At 40.8% G+C, this 18,454-nt stretch overlaps 1 protein-coding gene across 1 annotated transcript; it reads right to left on the minus strand.

Annotated features, from left to right (window-relative positions):
- Positions 1-660: 660 nt before the first annotated feature.
- Positions 661-17,905, minus strand: Nep5 (Neprilysin 5). The gene is made up of 12 exons (XM_065232480.1): positions 17,502-17,905; positions 17,200-17,456; positions 13,990-14,083; positions 13,824-13,918; positions 2,886-3,438; positions 1,900-2,827; positions 1,673-1,832; positions 1,557-1,605; positions 1,307-1,374; positions 1,121-1,251; positions 898-1,062; positions 661-837 (listed from the first exon to the last, which is right to left on the minus strand). The coding sequence occupies exons 1-12, from the start codon at positions 17,903-17,905 to the stop codon at positions 661-663; spliced, it is 3,081 nt and encodes a 1,026-aa protein (XP_065088552.1).
- Positions 17,906-18,454: the final 549 nt, after the last annotated feature.

An 18,454-nucleotide genomic window follows, 5' to 3' on the forward strand; every position in this document is an offset into this window, starting at 1 on the left:
AAAAAGTTTCAAGCAGCGAGCCAACATCAACACCGATTGTGCCGAACTCTTTCACGCACCTTGCAGCGCGTAATGCAGCCGAAAACTATGAACGTGAACGCACCACAAAACAGAGAACAAACAACCGTATCCAAAGGCGTTCCAATTTAGCAGAAACTAACATTTTTAGACTAAAATCCACTTCACGAAAACTAAACTGGGGATTCCCTAATAAACAAATACCATAAACGAATTGTATCCTGGATGGGTAAACTGGTTTGGATGATACCCCGAACACGTCGTTAAGCTCTCTGTTATGGTTATTTTTATTAGGGTTGTTCTTCATTAAAAGCACTTCAGAACGGGGAATCACGAGAAAAAATCTTCGCTTTGTGAGCGATTCTGATGTAGAGCCTAAAACCCGTTTGCAAATCTTTATTGGATTGAATTTTTGCGGTTGATGGTATTATAGAACAAAAGCGCCATAAAAGAAGATTGCCGACGAATTCCCTTCAAACAATACGCCACCTAAACTCGGAACAGCAGATTTATTATTGCATTCTCATATCACACCCGTTGCGAGATCAAAAATTGGTCGGAAAATTGCACTAGTACCTACATCTAAAATCACACAGTTTGATTGCTTGTTTTGCTTTCTGCATTCTTAATAAATCCGTGGTTTCACCAAATTCGACACTTGTCGGCGGTGGGATTCATCCCGCTGCCCCGCTGGCAGCCAAACGTTTGACTGAATTCAGGAGAATTGCTCAGCACCCCTTTGAGGCGGATCCAACCGGGACAGTGGGTGTCATCCAAGGCGGCCTTGGCGGCGGATGCCGTGTGTGATTCGCACCATAGCTACGGGAATGTTTACTGTTTACTAAACAAGGAAGCGTTCGACAAAAAATGCCAACTTACGTTCCCATAGGAGATGAAGAACAGCTGTTCGTGGGTGTAGTTTTCGAATCCTGGCAGGAGCGGCTCTTTCCCGTTGTGCTTCTTGTAGATCTTGTACGCCTCGAATGCTTCCCGAACGCCACCGTTGTCCGCGATGTTCTCTCCGAGAGTTTGCAGTCCGTCAATCTGCAAGCAAATGCCAAATTCAGTCTTGTCGATAAACAGCGACTTCAGCTCAATCTACGTAGTCGTCGGCTTCCGGAATGTAGTAACCGTTGTACTGCTGAACGAAGCACACCGTCCGGTTCACGTACTCCCGAATCGTCCCGTTTGTCCACCACTGTTTCAGGTTGCCTTCCTTGTCGAACTGACGACCTGTTCCGTTAAACCATTAGTCAAACCAACTTCGAAATGCATTTCACCCACTTACCGCTATCATCGAATCCATGCGTCAGCTCGTGACCCAGTACCGTCCCAATTGCTCCGTAGTTCAGCGCCCTGAAAGTGAAGTCGAATCGATGAGTTTCCCATCGGCATCCCACGTCTTCCGACCAGAAGCGGTTGTTGCAAGTGTTCGCGCTTCAATCTGGCTGTGCATGGTTTCGATTCGTGTGCAACAAATTCGTGCAAAAACTGTGCGTACGATCAAAAAACAATTACCCAAACCAACAAACGCTTACTCTAGACCCAGGTGGTAGAACGGATACTGCAGGATGGCAATCGGAATCGCTGCATTCCATGGATGGAACGGTAAGCTACGGTTACAAGAACATCCGCCCTGACGGTCTATACTTACTGATCGCATTATCCTGAAAGGCGTGGAAAGCGTTGACGTTGGTCGGGTAGGTGTCCCAGCTCAGGACGTTCTTCATCCGCCATCGGCGCAGATATTTGACGTTTTGCATCTCGATCAACTGAACCATGTTTTCCAGGTGCTGCGTATCGCTCAAATCGATCTGAAAATTAAAAAAAAAAATGAATCATCGTCAACTCCTCGTTTTCCAAGCCCAACCACATCCTTACCGTATCGTAGAGCTCTTCCAGTTTGTGCTCGTCCAATATCCACTCGGGGAATCCGATCAGACTACGCATCGCTTTCGACTTCTCCAGCGTTGAACTTTTGGTCTTCCAGTCCATCCAGGTCGTATCCCTAACCAGACTATCGAACGCCCTGCGGATGTATCGCAGCATTTGATCCACCTTCGGTTTCGTCTCCTGCAGAAAATCTCGATTCGTAATGGCGTAGCTGACCGCCATACCCATCAGCTTGTTGACCGCTCCGGTGCAGTACAGCGATCGAGGAGTGAACCCCTCCGTCACGATCATCGTCTTGTAGCATTCGTAGTGCAGTTTACGTATTTCGGCGGTCGTATGTAGGATCAAGTCTTCCACCACCGTCCACCAGATGAACAGTTCAATGTGCACGAGAGGAGTCTGCGAGAGGTAGTCTGCCAACAAGCGAAGGTACAGGATATCTGCGTTGCTAGTTAGGATCTGATCCTGGTTCAAATCAAGCTGCGCTTCCGGTATGCCGTCGAAGACTTCATTCAGGAACCGTTCCCAAACGGGAAAGGGGTCCTTCGGCAAGAGATGCTGATCGGTCGCGTTCTGCAGTTCGTGGACGGTGACGAACAGAGTATCCTGCAGGTTGAGACGATCCTCCGTGTTGTTTGATTTGGAAGCATTCTCCGCTTGTTTCTCCATTTTCAGGAGAGCCCTGGACATCTGGATGTAAACGTCGGCTGCCTTCTGGAAGTTGTCCGCAAAAGGTTCGCTTTCGATCTTCGGATCCGTGTTGTTGACAAGAATTTTGATGGCTCCGATCATGAAGTTTTTATAGGCCTTCATGTACTTGGTATCCTCCGGTGAGTCGTCTACGTAGTCTTCCTCATCTTCACTGACTATGACCTTGTGCTTTGCTTTGGCCATGTGCTTCAGGATGTTGTCGTTGCTGGAAGCAAGGATTGTATCCGTTAATCGATTAACATTTGTTAGACAAGACAACTTACAAGGGAAGGTCCGAGCCGGCTTCGGGAGTTCCCAGTACCAACCGGTTGTAGTTCCGATCCTTCGGATCTGGAAACACGTCAAACCCAATCATGATGTCCATGCCGAGCAGTTGTTTGACCTTCGCCAGCGATCGAATCCAATCAAAGTCGTAGCTTTCGTAGTCCACCTCCGTCAGGTTCAGCATGGTTGGATAGCTGGGTAGGAAGTACGATTCGAGTAGCTTGAACAGTGGGTCATACCCGAACGCATCCATGGCCGTCAAATTCATACATCCACGGTACATGGCCCGGGCCTGCATCACCGGTTTCGGATCATCGAAGCTGTCGTTTCGCTGCAGGTACTGGCGGATGTTCCGGAGGATTCGAGCCTGCCGTTCGCTGAACCAATCGTAGCTGGTGTAGCTCTCCGGCCGTGGATGGTCGTCGGCCCACTTACCGCAGGTGTAGGCATAGAAGTCTTCACACGGATTGACCCGCAGGTCCATGCTCTGCTGGAGCGTGGCGGCTGCGCGGAGGCACTCCGAACTGTGGCATACGTCCGGCGGGAAGTGGACTGGGGGAATTTGAAGGGGTGGATAGTGGTTATAGTCTTACTTGGGCTGATAGCAATTCAATGAACATGTTTGTATAGACTTTCGAAATGCCAGGTTTTCGACTCCTTTGTTCAGTAAGATATAAAGGAATACTTAGAATTACCAAATGGCCTTGCCAAAACAAAGTTTAATCTTGAATATCACTTACAAACAGCATAAACTGATCTCAAAAAACATTCACCAGATAACCGCTGTGAAACACTTAAGTTTCCATCATGACTCTTAAAATGCCACATTGTCCAAAGGTCCTTAAACAACCCACAACCATCGGACAATGATCAAAAGATCAAAATTGCATTGCGTTTTTTAGTTCATTTATTTGTGAGGCTCAATGTTCTTAAAAAACCCTACGGAGCCGAGCTCAAATGTAAATTTGGTTGAGAGTCTACTAAGCTAGGCAAATGTTCCAAATCGTGTTGGGTACAAAGCTTTAGGAGTTATTCCAGAAGGGTTCTCATGATGTGAACAAATTGTCAACTCAAACCTAACTCAACATTGAAGGGACCACCGAGCTAGGGAAGATGTCGAGTTAGGGAGTCAAATTTTGGAAATTTGCATAGGAAATGTGTTTGAAGTAGCCTGGACTAGCATCGAGCTAGAGGAAGATAAACTGAACCCATGAGTACGATCTTATAAGTTCTTCCAAATGGTTCGTTATTTTTGTCAAAATTATCTATAAAATCATGGGTACACTTATCAGCTCGGCAATGTTTTGCCGAAATTTTACAGTCGAGTGCTCAGCATTAAATTTTACTGCAATCTCAGCAAACATGACTTTTTATTTGCTGAGATTCAGCAAAACATTTTAAGAGGTTCACCAACTAAACGTCACTTTGCTGAGATCTTGGCAAAATATGTTGTTGGAAGCTCGGCTGTGCAAATCTCGGCAAACAAAATTAAGTGTGTAGGACATTACTTTGACTGTCCTAACGGGGCATTTATTTTTTTGCGCAGGACATGTCCTGCCTGTGCCACCCACTTCCTGGGACGGGACTTGACAATCGGGTAGTGATTTCGATCCAATTTTTTGTCAAATCCGAGCCAGTTGCTGACTGGTCAATTTGACAGATTAGAATAGAAAAAAAAAAATCATTCTGAAATCCTGGCATCATTGGTCAGCTTCGTCAAACACCACGTATTATTTTCGAAGGGCATTCATCAAAAACATTAAGAAGAGTGAGACGCTGGATTGCCAAGTCCCGTCCCGGCCCACTTCTAGCACCTCTGCAAGTGAATTTCAGGCGCTAACAGGTTTTAATCATCTTCAACAAAGAAAGCTAGTTGGGTCAATTTCTAAATAAACGGATTCCAAGGGAAGCGAAAAAAGCACATGTGGCCGATCCTACTTGGTTTTAAGCAATTTACGAACAAGCTTTATTTTTTGTTCTGCGTCAATGGATCACATCATTCAGGCAGTTCAAAATGACATTTCCTACCACTCGAACTTTATGACGGAGCAATGTTTTTAGATTTTGTATTCTAGAACTTCGAGATAAGAGGGTTCATGATAGACCAGAAAAGTCTGAAATCGATTGCCTTATTTTCTTAAAATCTCTAGTAGAAGGATGCCCTAAATCTGCTCGACTATACGATTAATTTATGAGCGGCAAACGGAAAGGCAATAATGTTAATGTTTTTCAAGAAAAAGAACTTGAAAATTGAAAGTGACGAGTCAGCACTATAGTCGCTATATTCTTAGTCTGGCGGATAGAGTCTCGGGAACCAATTGAGCTGTCAAATAGCGGAACCAATCGAGCAAATCACGACCAACAACAGAAAAGAGCACATCAGCTATTGTGAACAAAACTTCGGAAACCGTTTTCTCGTGACTCAAGTACCTTTTCAATTGCTGGTCTAAAATATGTTGAGTAGGTTCCGCTTTTTGATAGATCGACATTCTATCCGCCAGACTATGAATAAAGCGACTATAGTCAGCACCACTCAAGGTTAAACCTCTTCTTCTTTTACTTTATTATAGAGACTTTCAGCCCTGAGGTGGTTCGTCTCTGAATCAATCGTCGTGCAATGATGCTGTCCAAGTTAAGAAATTATATCCCAATAAAACAAATTGCTCGTAAATCACCATCCGTTTCCACCGAAATCGGACCAAACTACTCATCCAACATGGAATCGCTTGGTTGTAAATTATGTTGCTTCACACGAACACGCTCGTTGAAAGTAACTCAGAGACTGAGTCGAGTTGAATCACTCTCTTTTTTCCCATACAAATTTTACTCAGTTTCGGTAAAAGTCGAGCTACTCAGTGCTATGAGTAACTTCACTTTTTACGAAACTGAGTAAAATTTAAATAGGAACAAAAGAGAGTGAGTCAATTTGACTCAGTCTCTGAGTTACGTTCGACGAGCGTGTTCGTGTGAAGCAACATAATTTACAACCAAGCGATTCCATGTTGGATGGCTAGTTTGGTCCGATTTTGGTGGAAACGGATGGTGATAGTCGCGTACCGCCCCCGAAACGTCCACATGGCGAATGAGAATGACCCAAATTTGAGTTTAGTAAACTCATAAATCCCTAAAGTGCAAGAACTCAACGATGAGTAAATTTGTCTCATGTTTTCCAGGTTTTCCCAGGAAAAAAAATCCCGAAAATGAGAAAAGTAAAGATTGAATTCACTCAGTCTATTGGTACTACTCCTAGACTGAGTTAAATTTTCGTCAATTTTCCTCATTTTCCGGCAGATTTTGGAGGTTTTCCACAGAAAAATATGAGGAAAATTTACGCATCCCTGAGTTCCTGCAATTTCTGCGATTACGAGTAAACTAAACTCAAATTTGGCTCGTTCTCATTCGCCGTGCAAAAAAGTTTCGTAACATTTAAATACACGCTAACTTGAAAGTACCCATTAATGGTTGAAAAGACCCATGTTGAAGAAAAGCGACTTCATTCTTTGAATGAGAAATTTTTTTACCCATTAATGAGTATCTATTACCCATTAATGAGTAACTGTTACTTATTAATGGGTAACAGATACTCATTAATGGGTAAACAAATTTACGCATTAATTAACCACTTCATTCGAGCAGTTAAAATGACGTTTACTACCACTTGAACTTTGAAATAAAACATTATTTTGAGATTTTTTCTTCTAGAACCACGTGCGCACATTTGTGCGTTTCATAAAAAAAATAGAACTTAGTTGGTCCAGTTTTGTGAAATCGCTGGTAGAAAGTCACACCAAAACTGCTTGACAAAGTGGTCAATTAGTTAAGCCACTTTTCTTCAAATTGGGTCTTGTTTTACTCATTAATGGGTACATTCAAACTAGCGTGCAGCCATTTTATCGGTGTTTCCGATTTTCTCTTTTTCCCGCTTCATAGCCAGGGATGCCAGGAGTATTTTGAAAAAATCATCACGGAAATTGACGAAATATCTTCACATGTCTTCGGTTTAATTTTTCAAATTTGCGCCCGGAGGGTGCGTCCTTACCATAAGTTCAGAAAAAGTTAATGGAACATCATTTGATTTTAGAGAACTTCGCAGTAGTTCGGGGAACTTCGTAAAAGTTCCGGGAACTTCGTAGATCTTCAGGGAATCTCGCGTAAGGTCGGGAAACTGCGTTGCGTAGATGTTTAAGAAACTTTCTAAAAGTGCAGCATTTTTTTTAGATGTTTAGCTAACTTTGTAACTAGGTCAGCGAGCTTCAAAACACAAGTTCTCAAGTGTGGAAGTTCAGCAAATCTTGAAGAAGTTCAGTGAAATTTATGGCACATAAGTGAACTTTGTAGAGCTTCATTGAACTTTGTTTTTGAGATTAAGTGAACTTTGGGATAAATTTAGTGACATTTTTTGAAGTTCAGCGATTTTTCTTTAATTTCAGGGATTTATTTTTAGCTTAAAAAAACTTCGTTTATTTTCAATAACTTCTTAGAAGTTTGGTTCCTGAGCTCGTAGAAATTCTGAAAACTTTCTGGAAACTTCGTAGATATTCAGCTTACTTTGGAATACTGGAAACTTTGCACAAGTTTGAGGAGCTTGGCAGAGTTAAGTTGCCTTTCCAGCGTGATTAATTTTAGAGAACTTTCTTATAACTGCAGGGCAGTTCGTTGAAACTTAATGAGCTTTGAAGAGTTCTGAGAATTCCGCACAAGTTCAGTTTGCTTCGTGGAACTTCACGGAAAATCAATGAGGAAGGTAAAAATGCAGCGAACATCGTAAAAGTGCCAGAAACTTTGTAGGAGTTCAGCAAATAACGTTCCAATTTGAGGAACTGTGTTTAATAAAAGTGCGAAGGAGCTTGGGGTCGAACCCAGGTCAGTAAGCAAAAACGGGCAAACGAGCTTCGCATATTACGACACATCACTTGAGATCTAGTTGTTGTTATTTACATGTACTCATATTAAAAAATAAAGCAAGTCTTGAATGTGGAGGGGCCTGAAATGAACTTGGTCGGATTAAGTGACTTTGCAAAAAAATAAATATGGACATTTTAAATAAAAATTTACAACTCAAAGAAATTTTGAAGATGTTCAAGAAACGTTGCTGAATTTTTAGGATATTCTCGCTTATTTATTCTTAGAAGTGCAGTGAACTTTGCAGGAGTTTAGCCTATTACATAGCAAATCGTGGTCCTGCGCAAAACTTCATAGATGTGCACTTTTGAAACAGTTAAGGGAATTTCTTAGAAGATCAAAAAATGTCTTAAACGTTCAGCAAACTTCTATGAACTTAAGGGGCCTTCGTTTTAGGTTAGGGAGCTTCGAAGCGGTTTGTCAGAGAACTTACTTCAAAAAAGCTCAATAAACTCCCTGGACGTCCTTTGAACCTCGGTTAGTATCGGGAAACTTCCCAGATGTTCATGAATAATGGTAGAAAATAGAAAACCCGCAATTTTCCGAAGTTCAGCGAAGCTTAAAGATGTTCTGAAATCTTGGTAGAATTAAGTGAGCTTAAAAAAATATAAACTTGGAAGAAGTTTAGAAAATTTCGTAGAAAACTTCGTAGAGAATTTCGTAGAGAATTTAATAGAGAACTTCGTAGAGAACTTCGTAGAGAACTTCATAGAGAGCTTCGTAGAGAATTTCGTAGAGAATTTTGTAGAGAACTTCGCAGAGAACTTCGTAGATAATTTCGTAGAGAACTTCGTATAGAAATTCGTAGAGAATTTGGTAGAGAACTTCGCAGAGAACTTCGTAGAGAACATTGTAGAGAACTTTGTAGAGAACTTCGTAGAGAATTTTGTAGAGAACTTCGTAGAGAAATTCATAGAGAAATTCATAGAGAACTTCGTAGAGAAATTTGTAGAAAATTTCGTAGAGAACTTCGCAGAGAATTTCGTAGAGAACTTCGTGGAGAACTTCATAGAGAACTTTGTAGACAACTTCGTAGAGAATTTCGTAGAGAACTTCGTAGAGAACTTCGTAGAGAACTTCGTAGAGAACTTCGTAGAGAACTTCGTAGAGAACTTCGTAGAGAACTTCGTAGAGAACTTCGTAGAGAACTTCGTAGATAATTTCGTATAGAACTTCGTAGAGAAAGTCGAAGAGAACTTCGTAGAAAACTTCGTGGAGAACTTCGTAGAGAACTTTGTAGAGAACTTTGTAGAGAACTTTGTAGAGAACTTTGTAGAGAATTTCGTGAAGAACTTTGTACAGAAATTCATAGAGAAATTTGTAGAGAACTTCGTAGAAAACTTTGTAGAGAACTTCGTGAAGAATTTCGTAGAGAATTTCGTAGAGAACTTTGTTGAAAATTCTGTAGAGAACTGCGTAGAGAACTTCGTAGAGAATTTCGTAGAGAACTTCATAGATAATTTTGTAGAGAACTTCATAGAGAACTTCGTAGAAAATTTCGTACAGAATTTCGTAGATAATTTCGGAGAGAACTTCGTAGATAATTTCATAGAGATTTTCGTAGAGAGAACTTCGAAGATAATTTCGTAGATAATTTCTTAGAGAACTTTGTAGAGAATTTTGTAGAGAACTTCGTAGAGAATTTCGTAGAGAATTTTGTAAAGAATTTCGTAGAGACCTTCGCAGAAAACTTCATAGAGAACTTCGTAGAGAGTTTCGTAGAGAACATCGTAGATAATTTTTTAAAGAATTTCGTAGATAATTTCGTAGATAATTTCGTTGATAACTTCGTAGAGAACTTCATAGATAATTTCGTAGAGAATTTCGTAGATAATTTGGTAGAGAATTTCGTAGATAATCTCGTAGAGAACTTCGTAGAGAACTTTGTAGAGAACTTCTCAGAGAACTTCGTAGAGAATTTCGTCGAGAACTTCGCAAAGAATTTCGTAGAGAACTTCGTAGGGAACTTCATACAAAACTTCGTAGATAATTTCGTAGCGAATTTCGTAGAGAACTTCGTATAGAACTTCGTAGAGAATTTCGTAGAGAATTTCGTAAAGAATTTTGTAGAGAACTTCGTAGAGAACTTCGCAGAGAACTTCGTAGAGAACTTCGTAGATAATTTCGTAGAGAATTTCGTATAGAACTTCATAGAGAATTTCGTAGAAAATTTCGCAGAGAACTTCGTATAGAACTTCGTAGAGAATTTTGTAGAAAACATTGGTGAGAACTACGTAGAGAACTTCGTAGAGGATTTTATAGAGAACTTCGTAGATAACTCCGTAGGGAAATTCGTAGAGAACTTCGTATAGAACTTCGTAGCAAATTTCGTAGAGAACTTTGTAGAAAATTTTGTAGAGAACTTCGTAGAGATCTTCATAGAGAAATTCGTAGAGAATTTTGTTGAAAACTTTGTTGAGAACTTCGCAGAGAACTTCGTAGAGAACTTTGTAGAGAATTTCGTAGAGAACTTCGTAGATAACTTCGTAGATATCTTCGTAGAGAAATTCGTAGAGAATTTCGTAGAGAACTTCGTTAAAAACTTTGTTAAGAAGTTCGTTGAGAATTTTGTAGAGAACTTCGTCGAGAACTTCGTAGAGAACTTCTTAGAGAACTTCGTAGAGAACTTCGTAGATAATTTCGTAGAGAATTTCGTATAGAATTTCGTATAGAATTCTTCGTAGAGAACTTTGTAGAGAACTTCGTAGATAATTTTATAGAGAACTTCGTAGATAATTTTGTAGAGAACTTCGTAGAGAACTTTGTAGAGAACTTCGTAGAGAACTTCGTAGAGAACTTCGTAGAGAACTTCTTAGAGAACTTCGTAGAGAACTTCGTAGAGAACTTTGTAGAGAACTTTGTAGAGAACTTCGTAGAGAACTTCGTAGAGAACTTCGTAGAGAACTTCGTAGAGAACTTCGTAGAGAACTTCGTAGAGAACTTCCGAAAACTTCGTAGATAATTTCGCAGAGAACTTCGTTTCGTAGAGAACTTCGTTTCATAGAGAACTTTGTAGAGAACTTCGTAGAGAAATTCGTAGAGAACTTCGTTGACAATTTCGTAGAGAACTTCGTTGACAATTTCCTAGAGAACTTCGTAGATAACTTCGTAGAGAACTTCGTAGAGGATTTCGTAGAGAACTTCGTTGAAAACTTCGTGGAGAATTTCGCAGAGAACTTCCACGAGAACTTTGTAGAGAACTTTGTAGAGAACTTTGTAGAGAATTTCGTAGAGAACTTCGTAGAGAGCTTCGTAGAGAACTTCGTAGAGAATTGCGTAAGAACTTCATAGAGAAATCCGTAGAGAATTTCGTCAAGAACTTCGTATAAAACTTTGTAGAGACCTTCGTGGATAATTTCGCAGAGAACTTCGTAGAGAAATTCGTAGAGAACTGCGTAGAGAACTTCGTAGAAAACTTTGTAGAGAACTTGGTAGATAATTTCGTAGAGAACTTCATGGAGAACTTTGTAGATAATTTCGTAGAGAACTTTGTAGAGAATGACTTAGAGAACTTCGTAGAGAACTACACAGAGAATTTCGCAGAGAACTTCGTAGAGAATTTTGTAGAGAACTTCGTAGAAAACTTTGATGAGAACTTCGTAGATAACTTCATAGAGAATTTCGTAGAGAAGTTCGTTGAAAACTTTGTAGAGAACTTCGTAGAGAACTTCGTTGAAAACTTCGTGGAGAATTTTGCAGAGAACTTCCACGAGAACTTTGTAGAGAATTTCGTAGAGAACTTCGTAGAGTATTGCGTAGAGAACTTCATAGAGAAATTCGTAGAGAATTTCGTCGAGAACTTCGTAGAAAACTTTGTAGAGACCTTCGTGGATAATTTCGTAGAGAACTTCGTAGAGAAATTCGTAGAGAGCTGCCTAGAGAACTTCGTAGAAAACTTTGTAGAGAACTTCGTAGAGAACTGCGTAGAGAACTTCGTAAAGAATTTCGTAGAGAACTTCATAGAGATTTCGGTAGATAATTTCGTAGAAAACTTCGGAGAGAACTTTGTAGATAATTTCGTAGAGAATTTTGTAGAGAACTTCGTGTAGAACTTCGTAGAGAACTTCGTAGAGAATTTTGTAGAGAACTTCGTAGGGAACTTCGTAGAGCATCGTAGAGAGCATCGTAGAGAACTTCGTAGAGAATTTCGTAGAGAACTTAATAGAGAAATTTGTAGAGAGTTTCGTTGAGAACTTCGTAGAGAATTTCGTAGAGAACTTCGTAGATAACTTCGTAGATAACTTCGTAGATAACTTCGTAGAGAATTTCGTAGAGAACTTCGTAGAGAACTTCATACAAAAATTTGCAGAGAACTTCGTAGAGAACTTCGTAGAGAACTTCGTAGAGAACTTCGTAGAGAACTTCGTAGAGAACTTCGTAGAGAGCTTCGTAGATAATTTCGTAGAGGACTTCATAGAGAATTTTGTAGAAAACTTCATAGAGAATTTCGTAGAGAACTTCGTATAGAATTTCGTAAAGAACTTCGTAGAGAAGTTCGTAGAGAACTTCGTAGAGAACTTCGTAGAGAACTTCGTAGAGAACTTCGTAGAGAACTTCGTAGAGAACTTCGTAGATAACTTCGTAGAGAACTTCGTAGAGAACTTCGTAGAGAACTTCGTAGAGAACTTCGTAGAGAACTTCGTAGAAAACTTCGTAGATAATTTCGTATAGAACTTCGTAGAGAAATTCGTAGAGAACTTCGTAAAGAATTTCGTGGAGAACTTAGCTGATAACTTCGTAGAGAACTTCGTAGAGAATTTCGTAGAGAACTTCGCAGAAAACTTTGTAGAGAACTTCGCAGAGAGTTTCGCAGAGAACTTCGTAGAGAATTTAGTAGAGAACTTCGTAGAGAACTTCATTTCGTAGAGAACTTTGTAGAGAGCTTCGTAGAGAACTTCGTAGAGAACTTCGTAGATAATTTCGTAGAGAACTTTGTAGAGAACTTCATTGAGAACTTCATTTTAGAGTTCGGTAGAAGTTGAGAAAAATTATATATAACCCAAGCGAATTTTGTAGATGTTCCGGGAACAATGAAGAAGTCGTAGGGTATTCTCTAAGATATTCTCTCTAGACGGCAGCTTGTTCTGGAAGTTCATCTCCAGGCAGATGAAGATTTCACTTTGGTCCTCTGGATTTTTTTTTCGAAACATCAGGTTGATCAAATATTATTCTAAAGTCTATAAAATAAGTCTCTCAGATATTCTCCCAACACAGCTGCTTAATAAAGAAGTGTTCAGAAGATATCCAGTTAATCAGTTAAGTCCAGTGAACATTTTTTAAGAAACTATTCAACCCTTCGTCTGTGCAAAAAAAAAACTTCCGTTGTATGTACCCTGGGGACAATTTGACCCTAAATTCACATTGTCATATGTTAACGAAATTTCAAATGAATTTCTGAAATTTCAAATGTATGGCAAAGTAAATTCGGTGGACTTTCAGTTGACACTATCAGACTGTTTTTGAAGGGGCGGATCTCCCATGAAGTGGCTTATTTGGATGTTAGAGATGTTTATATCACGATATTCCAACCAAACAGGATGTTGTTTTCTTCTGCAGAGACAGGAATACAAGATTTTCAAAAATATGGATATTGACAGAATTAACTCACCAGATGGCGCTAAATCTAAAATAATCAAGATGTACCAGCTTAAAGACACATTATATAACACTATCTATCTACAGATCCAGCTACGATGGATGGTTCCTGTCTTGAGCAAAGTTGTTCAGATTAAGGAAAAGAGTTTAGTTCGTAATTCCCTCACCAGGCGTCGCTAGTGTGACATTCATTTGTAATTGTTTGCCCTAACTTAACATCTTGACTAGATAGAAGATTCCCGTCTTCAGCAAAGTTGTTCAAATGAACAAGATCTATTTTATGATAAATAGGTCAGCTCAGAACTAACTCACCATGCGGCGCTAGTGTGACATTAATTTTGAATTGCTTGCCGTAACTTATCATGTGGACACATCTTCAAATCTGGCATTCCTGTTCATAGCTCTAGTCCAACGGTTTAATTTATAACAACAGTACTTACGCAGACAGGCAATCACTATGATTCCGATCAGCAGGATGACGATGATGACGATCAGCGCGATAAAAATACATTTGTGATAGTAGCGTCGGCGGAATCTGAAAAAAAGAGCAACACTCTGAACTGAAGAAACAATAGTCCAAAAGGGAAAACGTTATGGTCCACCTACCTTGACTGCACCCCCACCAGGTAGGGGTTGTCGGAAGGCGAGTTCCCATCGCTATGATTGCCATTGGTGTTGTTGTTTTTGCTGGGCAAATAACCTGCAACGGTATAGATGAGAATAACACACAGTCAAAATCACCAATTACAAATCGAATCAAACACCAATCTGGTTTTATTGATTTCCAGTAGGCCATGAAAGCGTTCAAGCCCCTTTTTCACGCAGCCTACTGCCTTAGGCCGGCTTTCAACTTCAGTACGGGAGTATTTAATTTACTTCAATTAGTCGGATTTGGTGCAAATGGCGAACACAGTCCAACTTTCGTCGGAGCGAACGGGGAAAGATTTCCATCGCAAATAACAAAGCTCCCGAGGCATGTTTGTTCGGTATTGCTTATGCATCCCGTCCGGCCGACAACGAAAGCGACGTCTCTGTGAGTGGCAGCTTCTGACAAGGCAGCCAGTAAATCATTATTCGTATCACTGCCACGCGATTCAACGCTGAATAAATAATCATCATCATCATCACACGTGCAGCAACGACGAAATTTATGCGTTTTGTCCTCGAAATGGCCCATAACACAAGTTGTATGCTACTACATTATTGTCACACACCCCTAGAAAGGGCATCGGATGTGTATGCATAACAAACATTTTACATCCTTACAAATTTGGACCTTATCAGTTCGCCGTACATGACCGGGCTGAAAATGGAACCGACAACCGGAGTACATTTCCATAATTCTCCAACCGCCTCGCAGTCGATCTGTACATTATTTATAGGTCTATCCTACGCCGTATGCGATGTACTTACTCGACTCGCACATTTATAACGACCGTATCTAGTAGGCCATTTTCAGCGGAAAATGTGCTTCAATATACGACCGGTGGCTGAGGGGTATGTCACTAGCAACCGGATTATTGATGATAAATCAAAACAACCGGACGAATCACCCCTCGTTTCAAATCGATATGATTGATTGGGTCAACATCGGGCAGCGGCCAGCGGCGGCATGTATTTATGCCAATTGATCCTAATCGGCTTGTGTGTGGTACATTGACCTATGCGTCAAAGTTGACCATTTTCGTTTGATGAGACGCTGCCCTGACAAATAGATTAATCAACCTTTGGTCAATGACCGCCCGCAAATTCGGCCTGTCACAAATGTCCCGGATTCGTTTTGTACGATTGGAGGTTTTCCTCACTCTCTCATCTAATATACTGGTATAGGAGAAAGAGGGGTGAGGGGGGGGGGGGTGCTGACGGTTCGGATCCCGCCAATATTGCGCGGTTTGTTAATTGAATTTCCTTACTGCCTTTTTCGCTTTTGTCTACTTTTTCACTGTTCCATGGGATGGATGGATTATTATTTTGACGAAATGAACTCGATTTTCTGGGAAGGACTGTGGTCTGCTTATTGTTGCGAAATTGCTCTCACATAAGTTTGTTGGTGAAGACACTGATCTTGTAGCTTGAACAGTTTTCCTCCAAATCTGGGAACGACTCTTGCTTGCTCTTTGAAGCACTTCCACAGGTAGGTTCATTGTGCTTAGGCAGGCCCGCATATTGGAACGAATGTTCATTGAAATTTGCACCGCTTGTTTGAGTGCACTTTTAGCTCTCAGGAGCTAAATCGAAGGAATAAAATACAAACAGTAGGCACTGCCGACGCCGAGGGAGAGGAAATAATTTTGATGGAAATTTGACTCGTTAGAATCGTTAGCAATTCATCTCAAACGGTTAGGGGTTTTAATCTTATTTACGTCCTACTAAGCACAACCCGTGCTCCACCACTCTTTTTCGAACGGATATGAACAAAACAAATGGAATGAGTCTACTACAGATGACTTTTACATTTATTTACCTTTCCATACGTACCGTTGGATTTGATGAAGAGTCAAACATTGTTGAGATTTTGTTAAAAATTGACACTGCTTCTTGGTTCCAAATTCATGTTGCGTGTTTCAAGTTCCGTCAAAACGCATTGAAACACCTGCGGATTTTCTTCGTGATCCGAAGGAAGGCAGGAAAAAGTGATTCGCTAGGAGTGCTTCTTGTGTTTTTGAGAACAATGGGTGCATATATTCGAGGAAAGTTAATCAGTGTTGTTTTTTGACGTTGGACTACGTCTTTGTGGACTATAATGGGGTGCAAATAAAAAAAAAAAGTGTAACGAAATAGTGTTAAGTTTTAAATGCTTAAAACTTGTCCTTTAATGGATGGATTTAAATTATTTCCACACCATTTGATTCAGAATTGATGTAAGATTTGTTTGACATAAAAATTATAGTAATTTATCATTAGTAAACTATTAAAAAAAAGTCCAAACTTTTCTCGAATTTCTATCATATTTGAGCAGATTTTTGAGGAAAATTTGACTCACTCAGTGAGTAACCCAAGGGGTAAGTCACTCAGCACAGTGTGCCGAAAGTAGATTCGGCACAGCTCGGGCACATCCATCGGTAGTTGATCACGTGCTGTTTGACTGTGTATTTCAGAAACATAATTGAATATACTAAAGGAACTCAGATCAGCAATTCCCTTCTCGGTTCACATTTAAATTTGAAATGTAGGCTTCCGAGGGCTGTTGATTGCTATCGATGCCGGTTGCAAGTCTTTCAGCTGCTACGCAAATGGAGTGTACTACGAACCGGAATGCAAGAACAATTTGGATGGATTGGATCATGCAATGGTGGCGGTAGGATAGGGAAAACTCAAAGGAGAAGATTACTGGCTAATCAAGAATATGCTTTGATGGCGGTGAAGGGTAACAACTGTGGCCTTACCACCGATGCGACGTACATATGTAAGTTTGAAGTGAGATTTCTGTTTAAATTAGAATTGAGTAAAAGCCTAGTTTTTTTTCGGATATGTGTCATCTTATGCGAGGTGGAATAAATGGTTTTCGATTTTTGAACATAAAATAAAAATTGTTAGTTAATTAGGTTGAGTGGAAGCAATAAAAATTCCATGTAATTGAGCCGTGAAAAGTAGTTCGGTATTGTTCAAGTGAGTTTGGTTTGGTAGATGATGACCAACTGACCGAGTGCTGGTGATTTGCTGCTGAAAGGTATACTATAGGGTCCTTACAAGGCCACAATTTTTAAGCTTCTACTCAACCTAATTAACTTACACATTTTAAACCGAATTTCACTGGTTGAGGTACATACTACGATCGAATTATCCCTGAACTCCAACCCGATGGCAAAACCGAACGTCTTAGCTTGGGATCCTCCATCTTGACATAATCAATTCCGACGTCGAAAACCTCCGAGAGCTTCTTGCCCGGAATCACCATCTTCAGCAGTTCCTCTTCCAGATTGAGCAGAAAGGTGTAGTGCTGCTGAATCGTTTCCGTTGGATTGACTGTTCGGACGACATTGGAGCAGTAGGGCTTGTAACGCGCACCTACAGCACAGATGATCGATCCGCAGTGCAGATAGTTCTTGTCGCTGAATGCTCTGAACTTCAAGCTGTAATTGCCACCCGACTGGATAATGTCCTTGACGAAGGCTCACCACGATTCACAGAACTCATCCGGGAAGTTGTCCTTGAAGAAGACGTTCAAAGTTTTGCCATCCTTGGATCCCTTAATCGCCTTCAGCAGCTTTTCAAAATTGGCCTTGTCTTTGTCGTTCTTATCACGAACCAACAGCTTCACCGATGGAATGCCTTCTTCACCGTCCTTCTCGATCTGCTTCAAGAAGTCGATCTTTTTGCTGGTCAGGAAAAAGATGGACTTTTCGCACAGCAGCCAGGTCTGCAGCGAGGTGGATTTGCTGTAGATGGTTTCCTCGTCTACGCCGCCCGCCGTCAGAATGCAATCCACCTTTTGCAGCGAATCATCTTGTTCCTTCCAGTTGGCGTAAAGGCGTTTTATTCGTCGGTAGAAGGAATCCTTATCGAGCACGATATTCGGCATTTTTGGGGCCGTTTAATTATCGCATCCAATGGTTTTTTCTTTGTTGTGTCCTGTTGGACGACTGAGATTGCTAACGGTCCATCTCGCCAGCATTCCTCCGTGGTTGTCGATGGATCGCTATTAAGGTGTATTCAGATCTGAGTGTGTATTAGTGGAGCGGAGCAAATTTTGATTTGGAATGAGAGAGACAACTATTACTTCTCTCCCTCTCGTACCTGCGCAAAATCTTGGCCCGCGCGTGAAATATCGCTCAGGACGGAATTCACCTTTATCCTTGCGATTGCAAACCCAAACATTCATGCTCTCAGAAATACCAGGTTGCCAAATATACCATAATATTCGAATTTTACAAAAAAAATCACAGCTTGCTCTATGACCGGCGGCACATTTGTGGCACATTGAGAAAAATGTTGACCCAAGATTGGTGTGCGGAGTGACACACACACACACACACACACACACACTCATACACACACACACACACACACACACACACACACACACACACACACACTCACACACACACACACTCACACACACACACACACA

The sequence above is a fragment of the Ochlerotatus camptorhynchus genome, unplaced genomic scaffold (genome assembly GCF_037179485.1).
Source record: "Ochlerotatus camptorhynchus isolate MF236.1 unplaced genomic scaffold, CSIRO-AGI_Acam_v1.1 ptg000370l, whole genome shotgun sequence".
In the NCBI taxonomy this organism is placed as follows: Eukaryota; Metazoa; Arthropoda; class Insecta; order Diptera; family Culicidae; genus Ochlerotatus; species Ochlerotatus camptorhynchus.

Excerpts from the sequence above, each read along its gene's own strand:
- Nep5 (XM_065232480.1), bottom strand. The coding sequence starts at position 17,905 with ATGCCGAATATCGTGCTCGATAAGGATTCCTTCTACCGACGAATAAAA. Across the intron at positions 1,833-1,899 it reads TGGAAGAGCTCTACGATACG|ATCGATTTGAGCGATACGCA; the intron begins GTAAGGATGTGG and ends TTTAATTTTCAG. Across the intron at positions 1,606-1,672 it reads CTTTCAGGATAATGCGATCA|CGATTCCGATTGCCATCCTG; the intron begins GTAAGTATAGAC and ends CATGGAATGCAG.